General features: G+C 43.1%; 1 protein-coding gene across 1 annotated transcript in view; it reads right to left on the bottom strand.

Annotated features, from left to right (window-relative positions):
- dnah9 (dynein, axonemal, heavy chain 9) overlaps positions 1 to 17,280 on the bottom strand; it is a 131,905-nt gene that overhangs the window by 8,310 nt on the left and 106,315 nt on the right. The window contains 6 exon segments of the mRNA XM_056296748.1: positions 213 to 348; positions 4,009 to 4,262; positions 5,723 to 5,905; positions 12,807 to 12,977; positions 15,161 to 15,352; positions 15,615 to 15,806. Coding sequence (XP_056152723.1) covers positions 213 to 348; positions 4,009 to 4,262; positions 5,723 to 5,905; positions 12,807 to 12,977; positions 15,161 to 15,352; positions 15,615 to 15,806 — 1,128 coding nt within the window.

The following is a 17,280-nucleotide window of genomic DNA, read 5'->3' as shown; positions in this document are numbered from 1 at the left end:
TTGATCGACAGCCCTAGTACACTGTAATGTTAAGAAACTGTCATGCCTTTACTAGTGTATGAACTTCAGTTGGACCACTCGTGTTTTGCTGCATATTCAAATCTATCCCCAGCATTTGCCATAGGATCTGAGGTGAAACTTGAGGCGATTAATTCAATTGCCAAGTATCCCTGTTAAATAAGCAAATACATGAACAACAAAGACACGCTCACCTGTGTGTCCCAACGTGCACCCTCCATATATAGCCCATGTATGTAGGCGCCTTCACGTGGAGGAGAACTGAAGTCCTCACGATTCTTCTTTGTGACATCACACTGTAGACACATCCTGTCCAAAGGCCACTCGTTCCTGTCAACGAGAGCAGAAATACTGATGATAGGTGACCACACTTTTAAATGGGTTAACAGTGTTTTTTTTAGGGAGTTGTTCCTTATCTGATGCGAGGGTCTAAGGACAGGATGTTGTCTTCCTGTAAAGCCCCCTGAGGCAAATTTGTGATATTGGGCTATACAAATAAAACTGACCTCACTTAAATAAAAAAGAAAATAAACCATCTCAATTTAAGATTTAGTCATCCTAGATTGGGAAAATTCTTTGGACGCTCACAGATCAAAAATAAGAGTTGACCAAACCTTTTTAAAGCTACATTATGCAAATGCTCAAATGGAGGCAGCAAAGTGTTTTGCAAGTCCTGCCCTCCTCCCCGTCAGCTGGACGACAGCATGTTCCAACATTTGTCATTAATCTTGATGAGTTCTCTGCCTTGAAATGACATCAAGCCTAAACTTATCAGATCAGCAGCTATAAAACCCCGAGCAGGAGTCTTTTCACAGGGCCAGCGAGATAGACACATGCCTGCATTGTATAGTGACTGACAGACCTTATAACTATATTAATCAGTAATTAGTACAGTTATACTACAGGCCCTCATTAATTTTACAAATAATGATACATGTGTTAAAGACCTAGTTTTAAATTGCAACTGTTTCAAAGTTTGCTAAAGCAGATATGTGGTGTAGTCATATCCATGGGTGTTCCATAGACTCCAAAGTGAAACTTCCACTATGATTTTTTTATTATCAATTGCATACAGGTTAGGTAGTGGTTAAGGTTAGGGTAAAGGTTTGGTTGTGGTTAGGGGGTGTTATCATGGCAGTTCCTACTGCACCATGATCACGTAAGTCTCTCCTTCCTTGATGGCTCAGTTGAGGTGTGGTGTCCTTCAAGGCTTAGTTCTTGGCACCCTTCTGTTTTCTATATACATGCTGCCTCTTTGCCAGGTTATTTAAAATCATGATGTTTTTTACCATTTTTATATTGACAACACTCAGTTATACATGCCACTAAAACCCACAGATCCTAGCAGCCTAGCAATTCTCACAACTTGCCTCTCTGATATTAAATCCTGGCTGTCCCAAAATGTTCATAAATTTAATGATGATAAGTCTGAGGTAATTCTGTTTGGTCCCCCAAATTCCATCAGCCCTTTTGGTACTAATCTTGGTAGTCTGTCAAATAGTATTAAGCAGGCTGCTAGGAATTTAGGGGTAATATTCAATGCTAACCTCTGTTTTGATAATCAAATCAAAAACGTTGTTCAGTCATATTTCTTCCAGCTAAAGATGATCTATAAAATTAGGTCATTTCTATCAATTGCTAAGCTACAAGAAGTTGTACATCCTTTCATCTATTCTTGGCTTGATTATTGCATCACACTTTATCATCACACTTGGGTGAATGAGAGGGCGGACAGTGGGTTACTTGGGTGAATGAGAGGGAGGACAGTGGAATGGTGAGGATGCAAGGAGTAGAGGTGATGAAGGCATCTGAGTTTAAATACTTGGGGTCAACTGTCCAAAGTAACGGGGAGTGCAGAAGAGAGGTGAAGAAGAGAGTGCAGGCAGGTGGAGTGGGTGGAGAAGAGTGTCAGGAGTGATTTGCAACAGAAGGGTACCAGCAAGAGTTAAAGGGAATGTTTACAAGATGGTTTTGAGACCAGCTAAGTTATATGGTTTGGAGACAGTGGCACTGACGAAAACACAGGAGGCAGAACTGGAGGTGGCAGAGTTGGAGATGCTGAGATTTTCATTGGGAGTGACAAAGAAGGACAGGATTAGGAACGAGTATATTAGAGGGACAGCTCAGGTTGGATAGTTTGGAGACAAAGCAAGAGAGGCAAGGTTGAGATGGTTTGGACATGTGTGGAGGAGAGATGCTGGGTAAATTGAGAGAAGGATGCTGAATATGGAGCTGCAGGGGAAGAGGAAAAGAGGAAGGCCAAAGAGGAGGTTTATGGATGTGGTGAGAGAGGACATGCAGGTGGCTGGTGTGACAGAGGAAGATGCAGAGGATAGGAAGAAATGGAAACAGATGATCCACTGTGGCGCCCCCCAACAGGAGCAGCGGAAAGTAGTAGTAGTAGTAGTAGTAGACTTTACTTGGGTATCAGCCACGGCTCCCTCCGCCATCTCCAGTTGGTACAAAATGCGCGATTCATTACCAGGACAAAGAGGCATGATCATTTCACCCCTGTGCTTGCCCCCCTACAATGGCTCCCTGTTAGATTTCAAATTGATTTTAAAGTTTTATTGCTCAATTTTAAGGCCTTAAACGGTCTTGCTCCTAAATACGTCTCTGATTTATTGACCTGATATGCGCCCTCTTGACCATTAAGATCCGCAGATGGATCCCTGTTGGTTATTTCCAGGTCATGGTTTGTCACAAAGCGTGATTGGGCTTTTGCTGTTAGAGCCCCCACACTGTGGAACTCTCTGCCTATTGAACTCAGAAACACTGTCTCTAGCTTCTTTTAAATCTTTTCTTAAAACTTTTCTCTTTGTGAAAGCTTTTGGAAATGTTTGATAATTTTTTTATTCAAATATACTGTTTATCTTTATTCCTGTGTATTTTATTTATTGGGCAGCATGGTGGCCCAGTGGTTAGCACTTTTGCCTCACAGCAAGAAGGTCCTGGGTTCAAACCCCAGGCTGTCCCAGGTCCTTTCTGTGTGGAGTTTGCATGTCTTTGTGAGTTTCCTCTGGGTGCTCCGGTTTCCTCTCACCACCAGAAAGACATGCACGTCAGGGTTAATACTCCTGCCTGTACCCCTGACCAAGGAAATAGCAAAAGGACTGGAGTTGGTTCCTGGGCGCTGCAGCTGCCCACTGCTGCTATACAATAGGATGGGTTAAATGCAGCAGACCGATGTCATTGTAACCAAACAACGGTACAATGACAAAAATAAACTGGCTTTCTTTTCTTATTCATTTACTGTCTTTGCCTCCTGTTTGTGCATGTCTTTCTATCTTATTCTCATTTTTGCTTTGTCTGGTTTTATTTATTTTCTTTTAAACATTGTTAAGAACAGTCCGTTATTATTATCATTATTATTATTATTATTATTATCATCATATGAGTGCCTTCTGGTCAATAGGGTCAAATAATGACACCTTGGGATGAGACCAGGCTGAGAATGTTTATTTGGCTGTGTCTGCCACAGATTTAGCTTTGCTGTACTTAGGGTTAGGGTTACACTGCGCACTGCCATCATTGCTGTTGCTATATATGACATGCACTGTGCCTGTAGGCCTCACCTTAAACTTGACAACCTTGCGTAACATTGACCGTGCCGATACGAGAGCTACAGCAAACGTTATACTCCCTAATATGTTGCTGACTTCACAGAAAAACTAGTTTCAAGCAAACAGGGAGATGTAGGCACATACACAAAGGTTGGCAGACAGACCGATTTAATCCATTGAACACCACAACTTGTACATACTTTTACCCACCTAGTCCTTTTTAGAAAACAGTGAGACACCCTTGACAGATCAAGGGGAATACATACAAACACAAGTAAGGGCCAAATTTCAATCTCGGACCTTCTAGATGCGATTCAAAAGTGTCAAGGACAAAGCCGGCATGTACTGTGAAATAAAAAGATTACCCTTTTTGAGCTTTACAACAACATTTTAAAGTGCTTGAGGCTTTGAAACAACTCGGCAATACCTTCGAGCCATAGCCTGCATGATTGCAGTAAGAAAGGACTGGGGGTTGAAGAAGCCAGACAGCCAAACTGCTGATGGCAAAAGAAAGTCAGTTGTCCAGGCCTCCAGTTCCTTAATCCTGACCAGTAGATCTGTGAACCACAGGGCCAAACCAGACGTGGATGGATAAGCCCGCTTGGTCCAACTGTCCGGTACCAGGTCCAGGAAGATAGAGCTCTGAAGGTTCTCCATATCGCTGGTCATGGTTAGCTCTCCCTGTTCCAAGTATAGAGTATAAGACATGAAACATATAAAAACACTTGAATATCCCAAACACTTTATTATTTTGATGAACAGGCGGCAAGCAGATATTAGAAACATCTGTTGTATACCTTGGCTTTCATCCACGTTCATGATCACTTCGAGAATATCTATTATAATTAAAAAGACTGATTTCAGTCTCACCAGATGCTACTTTGTTTGTTTGTGTAAATTTAAGTTTTGTATATTTGCTGGTTTGGGAATTTTCATTACAGGAAGGAGCCAAGAGTTCACCATGTCATTTCCTGTTTGTTTCAACCACTAGACATTGGAGGAGACACCTCCCAGCAGCTTCAGGTGTTGCACAGTAACAAGCCCTCGGGGACTACTGATGCATACATAACCATGAGACGAGACAGGCAAGCCACTGGAGATAAAGAAATATACCGCAAGGTGGCCAAGAGAAGACGGCGCTGAAGAGCAATGAAATGGCGTGCAGCAGAATAGCACAATGTAAAACAATAATGTCCCTCTACCAACAATCATATTGCAGCTCACGTACTGCTGATGTATAAATACCCATATCTGACAGTCATACCCATCCTTCACTTGGATGATAAGGTCTCACAGATTTATCTAGGGTGGCACATTTATAGTGAACCTTTCATCTTCTCAGTTCTCCAACTTATAATTCTGACCCTCCCTGGTTCAGTCATACACGCTCACACACAGGAAATACATCCCACTGCCAGCGGCAGCCTCTCGCCAAAACTAACATACTGATAGGTCCTATTTTTCCCTCTATAAAGAAAAATATGATTGTAGTTGCTGGTGCAATAGTCTACATGGCTTTTAAACCACTGAGGCAATTTATTAGGCTTGTAGTGTTGAGAGATCGAAGCCAGATAACTCCTCACAATCCTTTTTGCACAATTTCTTTCTTTTTTTTTCTTTCTTGAACACACGACCCACTCAGGCTTAATATACACAGATATCTCATTCTATACCAGCTCTCCTTGAGCCAAAAGACTGACGAATTTTTAGACTGTGCTCCCAAAAAACAACAGAAAAGGGCTTGAGTAACGCAAGAATATTAATATGGCAGGCAGCCTTTCACTGTAGCCAAATAGCCAAGATGTGGATCTGGGAATGGTTGAGTGTGGTGGTGGTAGGTGTTGCTGATGATTGCAGGCTTTTCTTCTTAAAGGAAATTCAGAGGACTTTTTATTCACAGTTCATTTGTATTTGTTTGCTTTTCATCCCAATTATATATAATGATGATAAACCTTGCTCATTTTCCAGACACACTTCTTCCATCATCCTTTTACCACTGAGACCACCAACAGTTTCCTCATCATTAACATCATCATTAACATCATCATCATCACTGCCACCATCACTCAACAGGGGTTTCATTCCTTCCCTTAAACAACGCCTCTTTTTGATCTTTCTCGCCATCATATTGCTCAACTCACCTTGAGGCCGAGGTTGAGCTCAAGTAGCGAGCGTCGAATCTCCTGTGTGAGAAGGTTCATGCGCTCACACTCCTGCAAAGCCACCACCTGGTACGGGGTCCTCTCCTCCGCCTTGCAGAGCAGCTCCACCATGTTGAATTCCTCAGGGAGCTTTTCCATGATTTCTTCAAGTACCACATGCACCTGATAGTATTTATGTGTGTACGCGCGTGTGTGTGTGTGTGTGTGTGTGTGTGTGTGTGTGTGTGTGTGTGTGTGTGAGAGAGAGAGAAAGAGTGAATGAGTAAATGAGTGGACAGGGACAATGGAGACGAAAGGGTGAAGCGCTACCATTTAACGGATACAATGAGGATCTGAGAAATCCTGCTTTGTGAGCACGCTGACACAAAGACTACGGAGAGACATGATCAGGACAAGGAAATACAAAGGAAGAGAACGCTATACAGCCACTGAACAATAGACAAGAGTCACAAATGATCAGGGCTACAGTATCTGTGTCACATAAAAAGTACCGCCAAAGCTGACAGCTTAGGAAATTGTCACAAAAGAGTGTTTTATAAATAGTCACGAAAAGATATTTTGCAACAAAAGCTCTTTGTAATGAATAACAGTCAAATCCCTCCAGAAAAATCAATGCCCACATCATATTTTTGCGGCTAGGTGATGGACGCTAATGTCCGTGTCAACCTTTTCCCAGCTAGCAGCCAGTATTACAGATCAATCAGAGGATTACGCCATAAACAAAGGATATGAAGCCATCTCATTTATGAATTTGCAGTTCAAACATCAAATCTGGATTTGTCGGCTACAGAGGGCAACCGTCAGGGCCCTCTAGGCCCTCAGAGAAGGCCCAAGATAATCTCAAAAATAATGTTTAAATGTCATCATTCCGAATTTTATTCGATCAATTCATAATTTTACAATCAACATCTAAAAAAAATAGGAAATACATCCTTCAAACCTGCCTATTCAGTTTGTGTTGGAATGTGATGGGTTGAATGAAAGAAGCCCGTTCACAAGCTAGCAAAAAAAAAAAAACACAGATGAAATAGATGGATAAGCTAGCCTTTTGGTTCATGATGGAAGCCGCGAGTAACATTACCGCTAGTGAGGAGGACATCGTTGCGAATATGTCATCCACGCCATTTTCAAGATTGACATCTAACGAAAAGTTGGAGCTAATCGGCAAAGAAAGACCTACACCAGAGCTTAACTTGGTGCAGAAAACCAAGGCTTTTGAGAGGCGTTTCATCTCCAGCAAGTGTGTTCTGGGCCAAAGATGGATTTTCTGATTTACGAAGTTTATCGCAGTCAGCCCATCACCATCAGAACACTTCAAGTCATCTGAAAACTATTATTCACCTGAAAACATCTGGGCAGAGCAGGATAGAGCTCCAGCTGGATGAGCAACAATCCCAGCATGTCATTGCTCATGAGAAGGTTAGGAGCAACCAAGATATTTTAATAGACTGCTGTGCCAATCTAATAATATTATCAACAATATTGCTTGTTTTTGGTAGTGGGCTCTAAAATGCCATGATCGCTGTTCACTGTCCATGGTTTTGAAGTGTCTGGGATCTATCTTGCATCCGGAGCAAAGCAGCACAAAGTGCAGCGCAAGTGTCATTGCTAGTTTGCAACTGACACAGTTGTCATTCCCGTCCAGCACCCACATTGTTTAAAAAACAAATGTGCTTGTGCCCATGGGTGTGTTGGTATTAAAATGAGGTGTGGTCAGGCTCATTGTTGGCACATTGCTATCTTGAGGTGGCAGAAAGCTATTGTGCGATTGACCAACAAAGACCTGGTCTAAAGTCAATGACACAGTATTTTCCTGCAATTTAAAGGGCGCATTATTCAGGTAGTAAGATGCGCCTACATAGACAGGTGCATAACGTGCGTACACCCTGCTTGTTACACACACGGGGACGTGCACCAGCGCACAAACATGTAAAAGATTACAACTAAAAACATTACAATGTGAAAGATTTTTTTTATTTTTCATTTTCTCCCCAATCGTACCCGGCCAATTACCCCACTCTTCTGAGCCATCCCGGTCGCTGCTCTACCCCTTCTGCTGATCCTGGGAAGGCTGCAGACTACCACATGCCTCCTCCGATACATGTGGAGTCGCTAGCCGCATCTTTTCACCTGACAGTGAGAAGTTTCGCCAAGGGAACATAGCACGTGGGAGGATCACGCTATCCCCCCCCCCCCCGCCCCGAACAGGCACCCTGACTGAACAGAGGGGGTGCTAGTGCAGTGACTAGGACACATACCCACATCTGGCTTCCCACCTGCACACATGGCCAATTGCATCTGTAGGGATGCCTGAGCAAGCCAGAGGTAACACAGGGATTTGAACCAGCGATCCCCGTGCTGGTAGGCAACGGAATAGACCGTCACACTACCCGGACACCCCGAGGGCCAAGGTTTAAGAGTCACAGTTTACTAATAGTCAGCTACTAAGAAGACCAAATACAAAGGGGGCCTTTTTCAAGAGCTCCATGTGGCTGTCATCTGTTAAGACTGGAGAGTCTAGGATTTTCAGCAAAAAAAAAAGAAAAAAAAAAGGCGACACACAAGTACTACATCTAGGTACAAACATACGAAAACACACAATAAAAGAGCTCTTTCATTCCAGTCTTTTAAAGGTGTGTAATTGATGAAAGTGTAATCTGCAATCCTCACACAAATGTACTGAATTTCTATAATGTATTGTTGCCCAATTTAACTCAAACGACCCCGTTTTTATAGACAGTAGAGTTAAATAAAAATGAAACATCTGGCTTAAATTTTTGACTTGCTCGCTGCTTAAAAGCCACCTCATCATTTTACAGGCGTATGAATAAATATGGAGGCAAGACGGACCATCGCAGAGCCACTGACATGAATGAATTATAAATGGCCTGAGGGTGGTGAGAGTTAATTCATTTAATCATCTCAAAAGATGAGAGGAACTTCCCAAACTTACTTAAAGAGAAAGGGCATTTTACAATAGAGTCCACATCTGAGGTTTTGTGGCTCATTAGCTAATTCTCATCTACCGATGTCTTGATAGTACAATATCTGGTCCTCAAGCCAGGTCTGAACGAAAGGCTCTTGTCCTGTGTTTTAAAGGGATACAGCCTTGCTTAAAGGAAAGCTCTGCTACTTTTTCACCTAAGCACCGTTTTCCTATCATTAAGAGTCAAACCGAGCAATGGGAAACAGAGTCTTTTGATTTGATTCAGTACTGCGTGAGTTCCCGTCTGCCAACCATTGCACATCAACTTGCAATGTAATCCTTCAGGGCAGCAGCACTTGCCAAATAACAACCACTGAAAGAGCTCTGTTAGCTCAGAACGTCATGATGAGTGCTTGAAAACATCTTCCATGATGAGAAGACAATCCCAGTACAGTCAGTCAGAGCAGTGATTTTTTTTTACATTTTCCTTTTTGCACTTCTCACCAACTCACACTTCAAATGTCGTCTTGTTGCAATAACTCACTCCTCACAGAGAGAGACTTCTGCTCCAGTTTAGAAATGTACTGATATCTATATTATTTCACGATTGATACTATGGGTAAAGATTTGTAGACTCCACTCAAAGCATTCTGAGTGTTGTACTACCAAAAAAGTGCTCTTTGGGGCGTCCGGGTGGCATCGAGGTCTAGTCCGTGCCTATCAACATGGGGATTGTTGGTTCGAATCCCTGTGTTATCTCTGGCTTGGTTGGGTGTCCCTACAAACACAATTGGCTGTGTCTGTGGGTGGGAAGCCAGATGTGGATATGTGTCCTGGTCACTGCACTAGCACCTCCTCTGGTCAGTTGGGGCGCCTGTCCAGGGGTGAGGAGGAACTGGGGGGGAATAGCGTGCTCGTTCCATGTGCTACGTCCCCCAGGCGAAACTCCTCACTGTCAGGTGAAAAGAAGCAGCTGGCGACTCCACACGTATCGGAGGAGGCATGTGGTAATCTTCAGCCCTCCCCAGATCGGCAGAGGGGGTGGAGCAGCGACCAGGACGGCTCGGAAGAGTGGGGTAATTGGCTGGTTACAATCGGGGAGAAAAAGGAGGAAAATTCTTCTTCTTAAAAAAAAGCGTGGTATTTTAGTGGATGTTATTTGGTGAGCGCTATTGCCCTGAAGGATTACATTGCAGCGTGGAGTGCAGCAGCTGGCTGATGCTAGCTTGCTCAATACTGGATCAATTTAAAAAATTCTGCTGTCCACCGCTACATTTGACTCCTAACAATAGGAAAATAGGATTTAGGTTAAAAAATGCCTGAGGTTTCCTTTAATGCAGTAAGCAGGGAAAGCCTATTTACAACAAGAGGTAAGCGTCTGTGCCGCTCTTCAGCGACTCACTGAGCCCCAGCCGGCTCCACGGTAGCTGAACTTGCACTGTAATCTGTCTCTGAAGGATGGAAAGCAATAAACAGAGTATCCCCATGGAGATCAACTAGTTATCACAAAAGTAATAGAAGTACAGGATCTATGATTCAGTAAAGTGACACTTTGTGGAGTCGCACCACGGAGGAAATGTGCTGATGACTGAGTCTGACTTTTGCATATTGAATATTTGTTGAATCATTCACACTCAATGAGCTTTGTTCATAGGAGCACTGAACCAGAAATTGGACTTCCATCCCTTTCTAATCACCCTGTGTGCTGTCAGATGAGTCCACACATTTGGTCTAATTCATTATATTAAGAGGTTGTTTATCATTAATCATTTAACTCATTGTTGTCATTTGTTTTTATTTATTTATACTGTTTTTATTTTTACTCTTACTTATTTGGTCTTATTCTTATTTTGCCTCGTCTGGTTTTATTTCTTTGTAAAGCACTTTGTAACATTGTTTTAGAAAATAATAATATATTAATAATTCCAAATTATTATTATTTGTTGTGTTGTCTTCAATACTAGTATATGTTTGAACTTCTTTCAGCAAAATCTGAATCTATTATGTCTTTATATTTATGTCTTTATATTTGTGTCTTTGTATTTACGCGCCAAGTAGATGGAATGCCCTGCCTGAGGACCTGGGAGAGGCCCCCACACTGGACACATTTAAAAGCAGGTTAAAAACCTTACTTTTTAAAACAGTCTACATCTACGTTCTTAGTGTGTGTGTGAGTGTATTTTATATATTTTACTATTTCTATACATTCTGCTCTGATTGTTGTTACTGTTAATTAATCAGTATGTATGGAACTTTTATTTATTTTACTGTTTTAAACGTACCTATACTTTTATAAAGTTTGTCTGTACTTGGGGTCCGCGGTGGTGTAGCGGTCTAAGCATCGGCTTTGTGTCGATGCAGTTGCCCACTGAGGACCAGGGTTCGCGCCCCGGTCTCGTCAGATCCGACTATGGCCGGACTCGATGAAGCAGCGATAATTGGCAGCGCTGTCTTCGGGAGGGGGGCGGAGTCGGTTTGTGTTCGTCACATGAATGCGTCTCTGTGTGTATCAGAAAAAGCAGTGGTTCGGCCTGGATTCACCTGGTGATGAAAGTGGCGAGGCGTCTCTTTCAAGACTGCCGGCCGGAGGGATGCAGTTGGTGAATGCATGCAGTACGAGGGTGGGTGTTTGAAGTAAAATAGGGATCGATTGGCCACTAAATTGGGAGGAAAATAGGGAAAAATCAGAATTAAATTTACAAAAAAAAATTGTGAGGGGATTTTTGTGTAAGGTTTGTTTGTATGAAAAGTGCTATAAAAATAAAGTCTGATTGATTGATTGATTGATTGATTGATTGATTGATTGATTGATTTATGCATGCTCAATAATCCAGATAAGGAAGTCACAGAAAATTGAATCAGTTCATCTGGATACAACGTTTATTGACAGATACGTTTCATCACTCATCTAAGTGACCCTTCAGTCTCAACTGACTGCAGGTTTTCCTACCCTTATAAACAATACAGTTGCATAACAACTGAAACTAACGAACAGTTTCAATGTACTCAATGACTAACACTGCTGTGACTGCAACTATTCCTAAACCCTCTGTGAATAGTACACATGCCCATTGAAACTCTTGTTAATGCTCACGACTATTTCCATATGAAACTGGTCGTTGGTTCTGGTCGTTATGCCACTGTATTGTTTATAAGGGTGGGGATACCTGCAGTCAGTTTAGACTGAAGAGGTCCCTTAGATGAGTGATGAAACGTATCTGTCAATAAATGTTGTGTCCAGATGACCCGATTCACATTTTTGTGACTGAATCTAGTATATTGTTTTTAATCTCAAGAAAAAGCCATCTGTGGATGTCATAGATGCATTAGCGGGGGGGGGGGGGTGCAGCTCCCCCTAGTGGTGGGTGCAGCCCCCCACCGGTAGTGGCAGGTGGCTGTGTAACAGCTTGGAACCAACGGTATGCCTAACTTTTTCTAACATACAAATGCAAAAGAAAAAACAAATTAAATGTACATTTTTAATAATAAAGTGAGTAAACACTGCATTCCATATCTGCTACACACGCACCTTACAAACAAAACAATGATGTCATACTGCAGCGACCGGGGGGAGGCGGTCGCTCCGACTGTCGGCAGTTCTGTGCTTGGGGAGCGCAATGGCTGATGGGACTGTTAATGTTAGATTTAAAATTGCGTTTTAATGATGTGGTGTTCATGTTGTAGTTATTCTCGTGTTGTTGCTTTGGGGGTTCGACTCAGACTACGTAGGAAACCATTTACTGATTAACTGACTGTAAGACCGTGACTGGGACTGATGTCACCACTTGGGACGTGTCAGTTCCGGTCTGCTCTGGCTGGTGTGAATAAAAGAGCACCTTCGGGGTGGGGCGGTGTATGGGGGCACGGGAGTTGCGATTAAAAAGAGATCTCTGCCTCCCAACTCATTCTTCCACGCCGGCTCACCGCAATACTTAAAACATCTTCCCACGCCTGCATAGATGGAAGATTTGTCCAACTGGTCTCTAGCTTTTGGAGGGACCTCTTTTTGCCTTGACTCACCTGCCCAAGCTCAAAGTACCAAACATGTAACCATGTGTTAAGTGCACGAGTGGATCTCTCCGTGCATCTTCATAGTCCACGCCCATCTTTACCCTCGTGAGGTATTAACTTCTTTACCTTTTCTTCCCGAGTGGCACCGCTGCCCTCCCCTGCTCCCCCGTTCCTGGGCTGCAACTCCAGCACAGTGCGGAAAAGCTTCTCGGAAATCTGCGTCAGGAAGCCGATCTCGGCGTTGGGGTGGAGGCCATACAGGTAGGGGGACTCGGCCGGAAGTGCGTCATCGATGTACTGGAGCGGGCAAAGTAAACTTAATGTCAGAACTTCATACAGAAGAGCGAGGACCATAATCACCTGACCTTTTTTTTTTACTCAGTATTTTTTGTGAATAGTGCTGACAAAGGAAGAGAGAGCAGCCATCTGAATGAATAATGCAATGTTCCAGAGTGGTATTTAAACACTCCGTGGCATCAATTAAGGGGCTGTTAATGATTATAACAAAGGAGACCAGTGATCAAGGAAATGCACCATTTTCCATCTGCTGGTCCATAATGAATATCAATATGCTTTTAAGTTAGTGCAGATAAAAGTCGGTTCCATAAAAGAGTGCTTTTTGTGGTGCACTTACATTCATTAAAATTTGGCTGAAAAAAACCCCTATTATATTAGCCTTCAGATGGGAATGTCTGTGAGAGAGAGAGATTTTAAAACCAAGCCGTCCGACGTATAGTGGCTCTCTTGTGTAGCGGCTTATGACTTTGCTCTAATCGTATGCACCTGCGTGTTAAAATGCAAAATCATGAGTCTTCACTTCCATTCATCTGTCATAGGCCACCTTCGCTCTCATCTCCTCTTTATTACTGTATTCTGGTCAAGTTCCCTCCAGATGGCTGTGGGGAGGACATGGTCCGACAGAGCCCCTGGGGAACCGCAAGCCCTTTTTTTTACAGTGCCTGTTCACGGGCCAAATCGAAACCACTCAACTCTCGGCTTGGCTGTGTGGTGGCAGCCAAGTCTAAAATGCTCCAGCCCTCCCTACCAGGCAGCCTGTGACAGCGGAGAGGTGTCCAGCGAGCAGCACCCAGACCGAGGGATAATTAAATACATGTTGGACCCCACCCCAAAACCCCCACTAGTCCCTTCTGTTTCCCCCGGGACCTGCTGGGAAGAAACTGGAACATCTGCGAATGCCAGCGGACATTTTGTGAGTGAGTAACATTGACATAAATCTTGGCAGTTATCCCTTTTTTTGTTGCCTTTTTTTAACTTTTTTTTTTTGAAGGATTCTTATAGTTATTTCCTATAAGAAATGGGTCACAATTGTGGCCAAAATGAGAATGCACAAATCTGCACACTGAAAAGTATCTTTCCGAATGGAAACCAACACAATATGCTTGGCTTAGCTTATTTATTCATTTCCCCCCCTACGAATGATTAATAATGTATGACCATTTACAATGTGCTTCAGCAGTTGACACAACAACATGCCTCTTTTCTGATTCGATCCCATCAATCTCGGGGTTCCTATTAAATGATAAATAGCATTACATGACTTGTACCAGCCAGGATGGGTAGACTAAGGTACACACTGTCCTCATATTGCCTGAAGCTGTCACGACTTTACTGTTCAGTCCTCTAAACACCGTCAGGTCAGAGTTCTCAAATGAATTCTCAAGTGTGGCAGTGTATTACGCTCTATGTGCCATATTAAAAGAATGAAAGTTTAATAGGTGCCGCAATCCAATCTTTCTCTCATGTTGTTTGTTATGTGTATGAAAACACTATTTGCATATGCCTCAATAACCCAGGTAAGAAAATCAAAGAAGGTTGAATCAGTTCATCTGGATACAACATTTATTGACAGATACAATTCATCACTCAACTAAGTGACATCTTCAGTCTAAACTGACTGCAGGTATCCCCTCCCTTATATACAATACAGTACAATACAGTGGCATAATGAGCGAAACCAACCATCAGTTTCATATGCAAATCTATAACCGAAACCAATGATAGATTCCACTTGCAAATATGGGTGTGACCACTGAAATCATCAACTCTAGTTAATGGTCGCACCCATATTTGCATATGAAACTGGCCATTGGTTTCGGTCATTATACAACCTTCGCCATCTTACAGTCCTGTGATTGTAACATTCCCTAATCCTCTGTGAATAGTACACATGGCCACCGAAACTCTAATTAATGGTCACACCCAGATTTGCATATGAAACTGGTCGTTGGTTTCGGTCGTTATGCAACTGTATTGTACTGTATTGTTTTTAAGGGGTGGAGATACCTGCAGTCAGTTTAGACTGAAGATGTATTTGTCAATCAATGTTGTATCCAGATGAACTGATTCAACCTTCTTTAAGTATTTGCATGTACAACGACTCAGTTGGTTCCTGTTGTTTTTCACTTGCACGACTCATGGCTGAGTCTAGCCTGATGCCACTGCAGTCTTTTCTAACGCACCTGGTGGTAGCTGTGGTAGTCCATGTTTCCGGGGAGAGGAAAGCCGGGTGCTAGGTGGAGCTCACCCTCCATCATCTCAGGCCTGATGAATTCCTCCAGGTAGGTCCGACACAGTCTGCGGTCCCAGTCGTCCGTGATGTGACCTCCATACATGATCTCACCAAACAGGTAGCGCAGGTCATCATATGGCACCTGGGAATCGGAGCAAGATGGGGACTTAGGATGCCAGGAGGTGGCTGGCGGGTCTCAGCATAGGTCACACGTATTTAGAATTTCAATTCATATCAGAACAGAGTGGGGTTTTTTTTTAGTCCATTTTGCAAGCGAAAACAGCAGATAAAAACAGCACATAGACCATACACCTGCATGTACATGCTCGCGTGCAAAAACACATGCGAAACCCGTGCTACTTTCGCAGACATGCACATGCTCACGCACATAAACAAAGGCAGACCTTTGCGTTTGCCTCTAGGTAGTTGTAGAGGACATTAATAGAGATGGTCAGGTCTCCGGTATTAAAGGGGTACGATCTGTTCCAGCCCTGAGGACCGAACTTCCTCCTCTCTGCCACCACCGCGTGGAAATAGCACAGCGCAAACAGAATGCTCTTGAACTCATTCTCCCGTGCACACATTTCCAAAGTGTCCTGAAAAACAAAGCACAAACAAACAAGCAAAAATAAATAAATAGAGTGAGCCATTAAAAGACATAAAAGTCACCCCCATGAAGACCCCCATCTCACAGTGGCATTAAGGCCGCAGCAATCTGCATGTTAGATGTAAAAAAGTTGTGGCAGGCTGGCTGTGATCTGCTTTATTTTGTCAAGTCCCCAGTGTAGCAGCACACTAACAGACAGACAATGGGATGAATAGATGGCAATAAGCCCTGAGATGAGATTCCCTTTTAATTGTCACAACTTGTCAGGCGCTCTCAGCCTCCGACCGTCTTGGAGGCTCATTATTCTAGACAGTGAAATAAAATAAAAAATAATAATAATAAAAAAAAAAACTGGAAGTAAATGGCACTGTAATCTCTGGGGGGAAAGACAGTTAAATAAGAATGCCAATAACCCCTATGGAAAGGGGGAGCCTGAATTCTCTTTATTCCAGCCTGTGTCATGGTGAGCTGCTGCCGTGAGGGCCCTTTTGCTTCCCCTGCTGCAGTACCTGGGGGAGCTGACTCCCATGATGCGTTTGCACAAATGCAAGCATGTACGAGCACGCACACACATACACACACATGCACGAACACGAATGATCACACATACGCAACCTCTCTGAGAGTTAGTTAATATTCTGCACAGTGCTCCTCTGCTCAACACAGCTGAAAGAGAAGCACAGCCTCCCAATTCACGATCTGTGGACTGTAGAGAGGGGACATGCACCCAGTTTACAGACTAAAAGAGAGAAACACACACACACACACACACACACACACACACACACACACACACACACACACACACACACACACACACACACACACTCATAAAACAGCCATGCACTAGAAAGCATGCACATGCACACATGAACACATTTCACTGTCTACAAACTATGGCAATCCAAGTCCGGTCCATCCAGAGGATGCACGAGGGCAAGCAACCTTGAAATTCATAAATAAACTGGAATTTTAAATCTGTCCATTCTGCAACCGACATTCCAACACACCGAAGCTAACTCTTATGAAAACGTCTGTACATCAGACAACAGGAATCCAATTGTAATACTCGTACTACTTTTACTACGCTCCACACAATAACACAAAATCACAGTAGCAAGCGTTTACACATCCTAAGAAACTTTCATTCGCATTCATAAAATGAAATAATAGTCTGTTTCAACGTGGTTTACAGGCAGATAGTGTTACTCAGCCACTAGCAATCTTTTGAGGTTCCTGGGAAGGCAATTGATATTGGGGGCTGCTCGCCTCTCCCAGTGAAAAGGTCAAGAGGAAAGAAACATGTCATTTCTCTGGCTTAGCGCTCACTTCAACCATGCAGGTAGGCTATTACAGAGCATTAGCCCTGCATTGATTAGCTTTCATTGCCTACACATGACTGGAATATTCACCTGTACTTACCTTAGAGGACCTTCCTGGGAGCTGGTGTATGAAACAGGCCT

Source organism: Lampris incognitus, chromosome 17 (assembly GCF_029633865.1).
Source record: "Lampris incognitus isolate fLamInc1 chromosome 17, fLamInc1.hap2, whole genome shotgun sequence".
NCBI classification, from domain to species: Eukaryota; Metazoa; Chordata; class Actinopteri; order Lampriformes; family Lampridae; genus Lampris; species Lampris incognitus.
The sequence above is the reverse complement of the archived record's forward strand: the minus strand, read 5'-3'. Positions and strand labels throughout refer to the sequence as shown.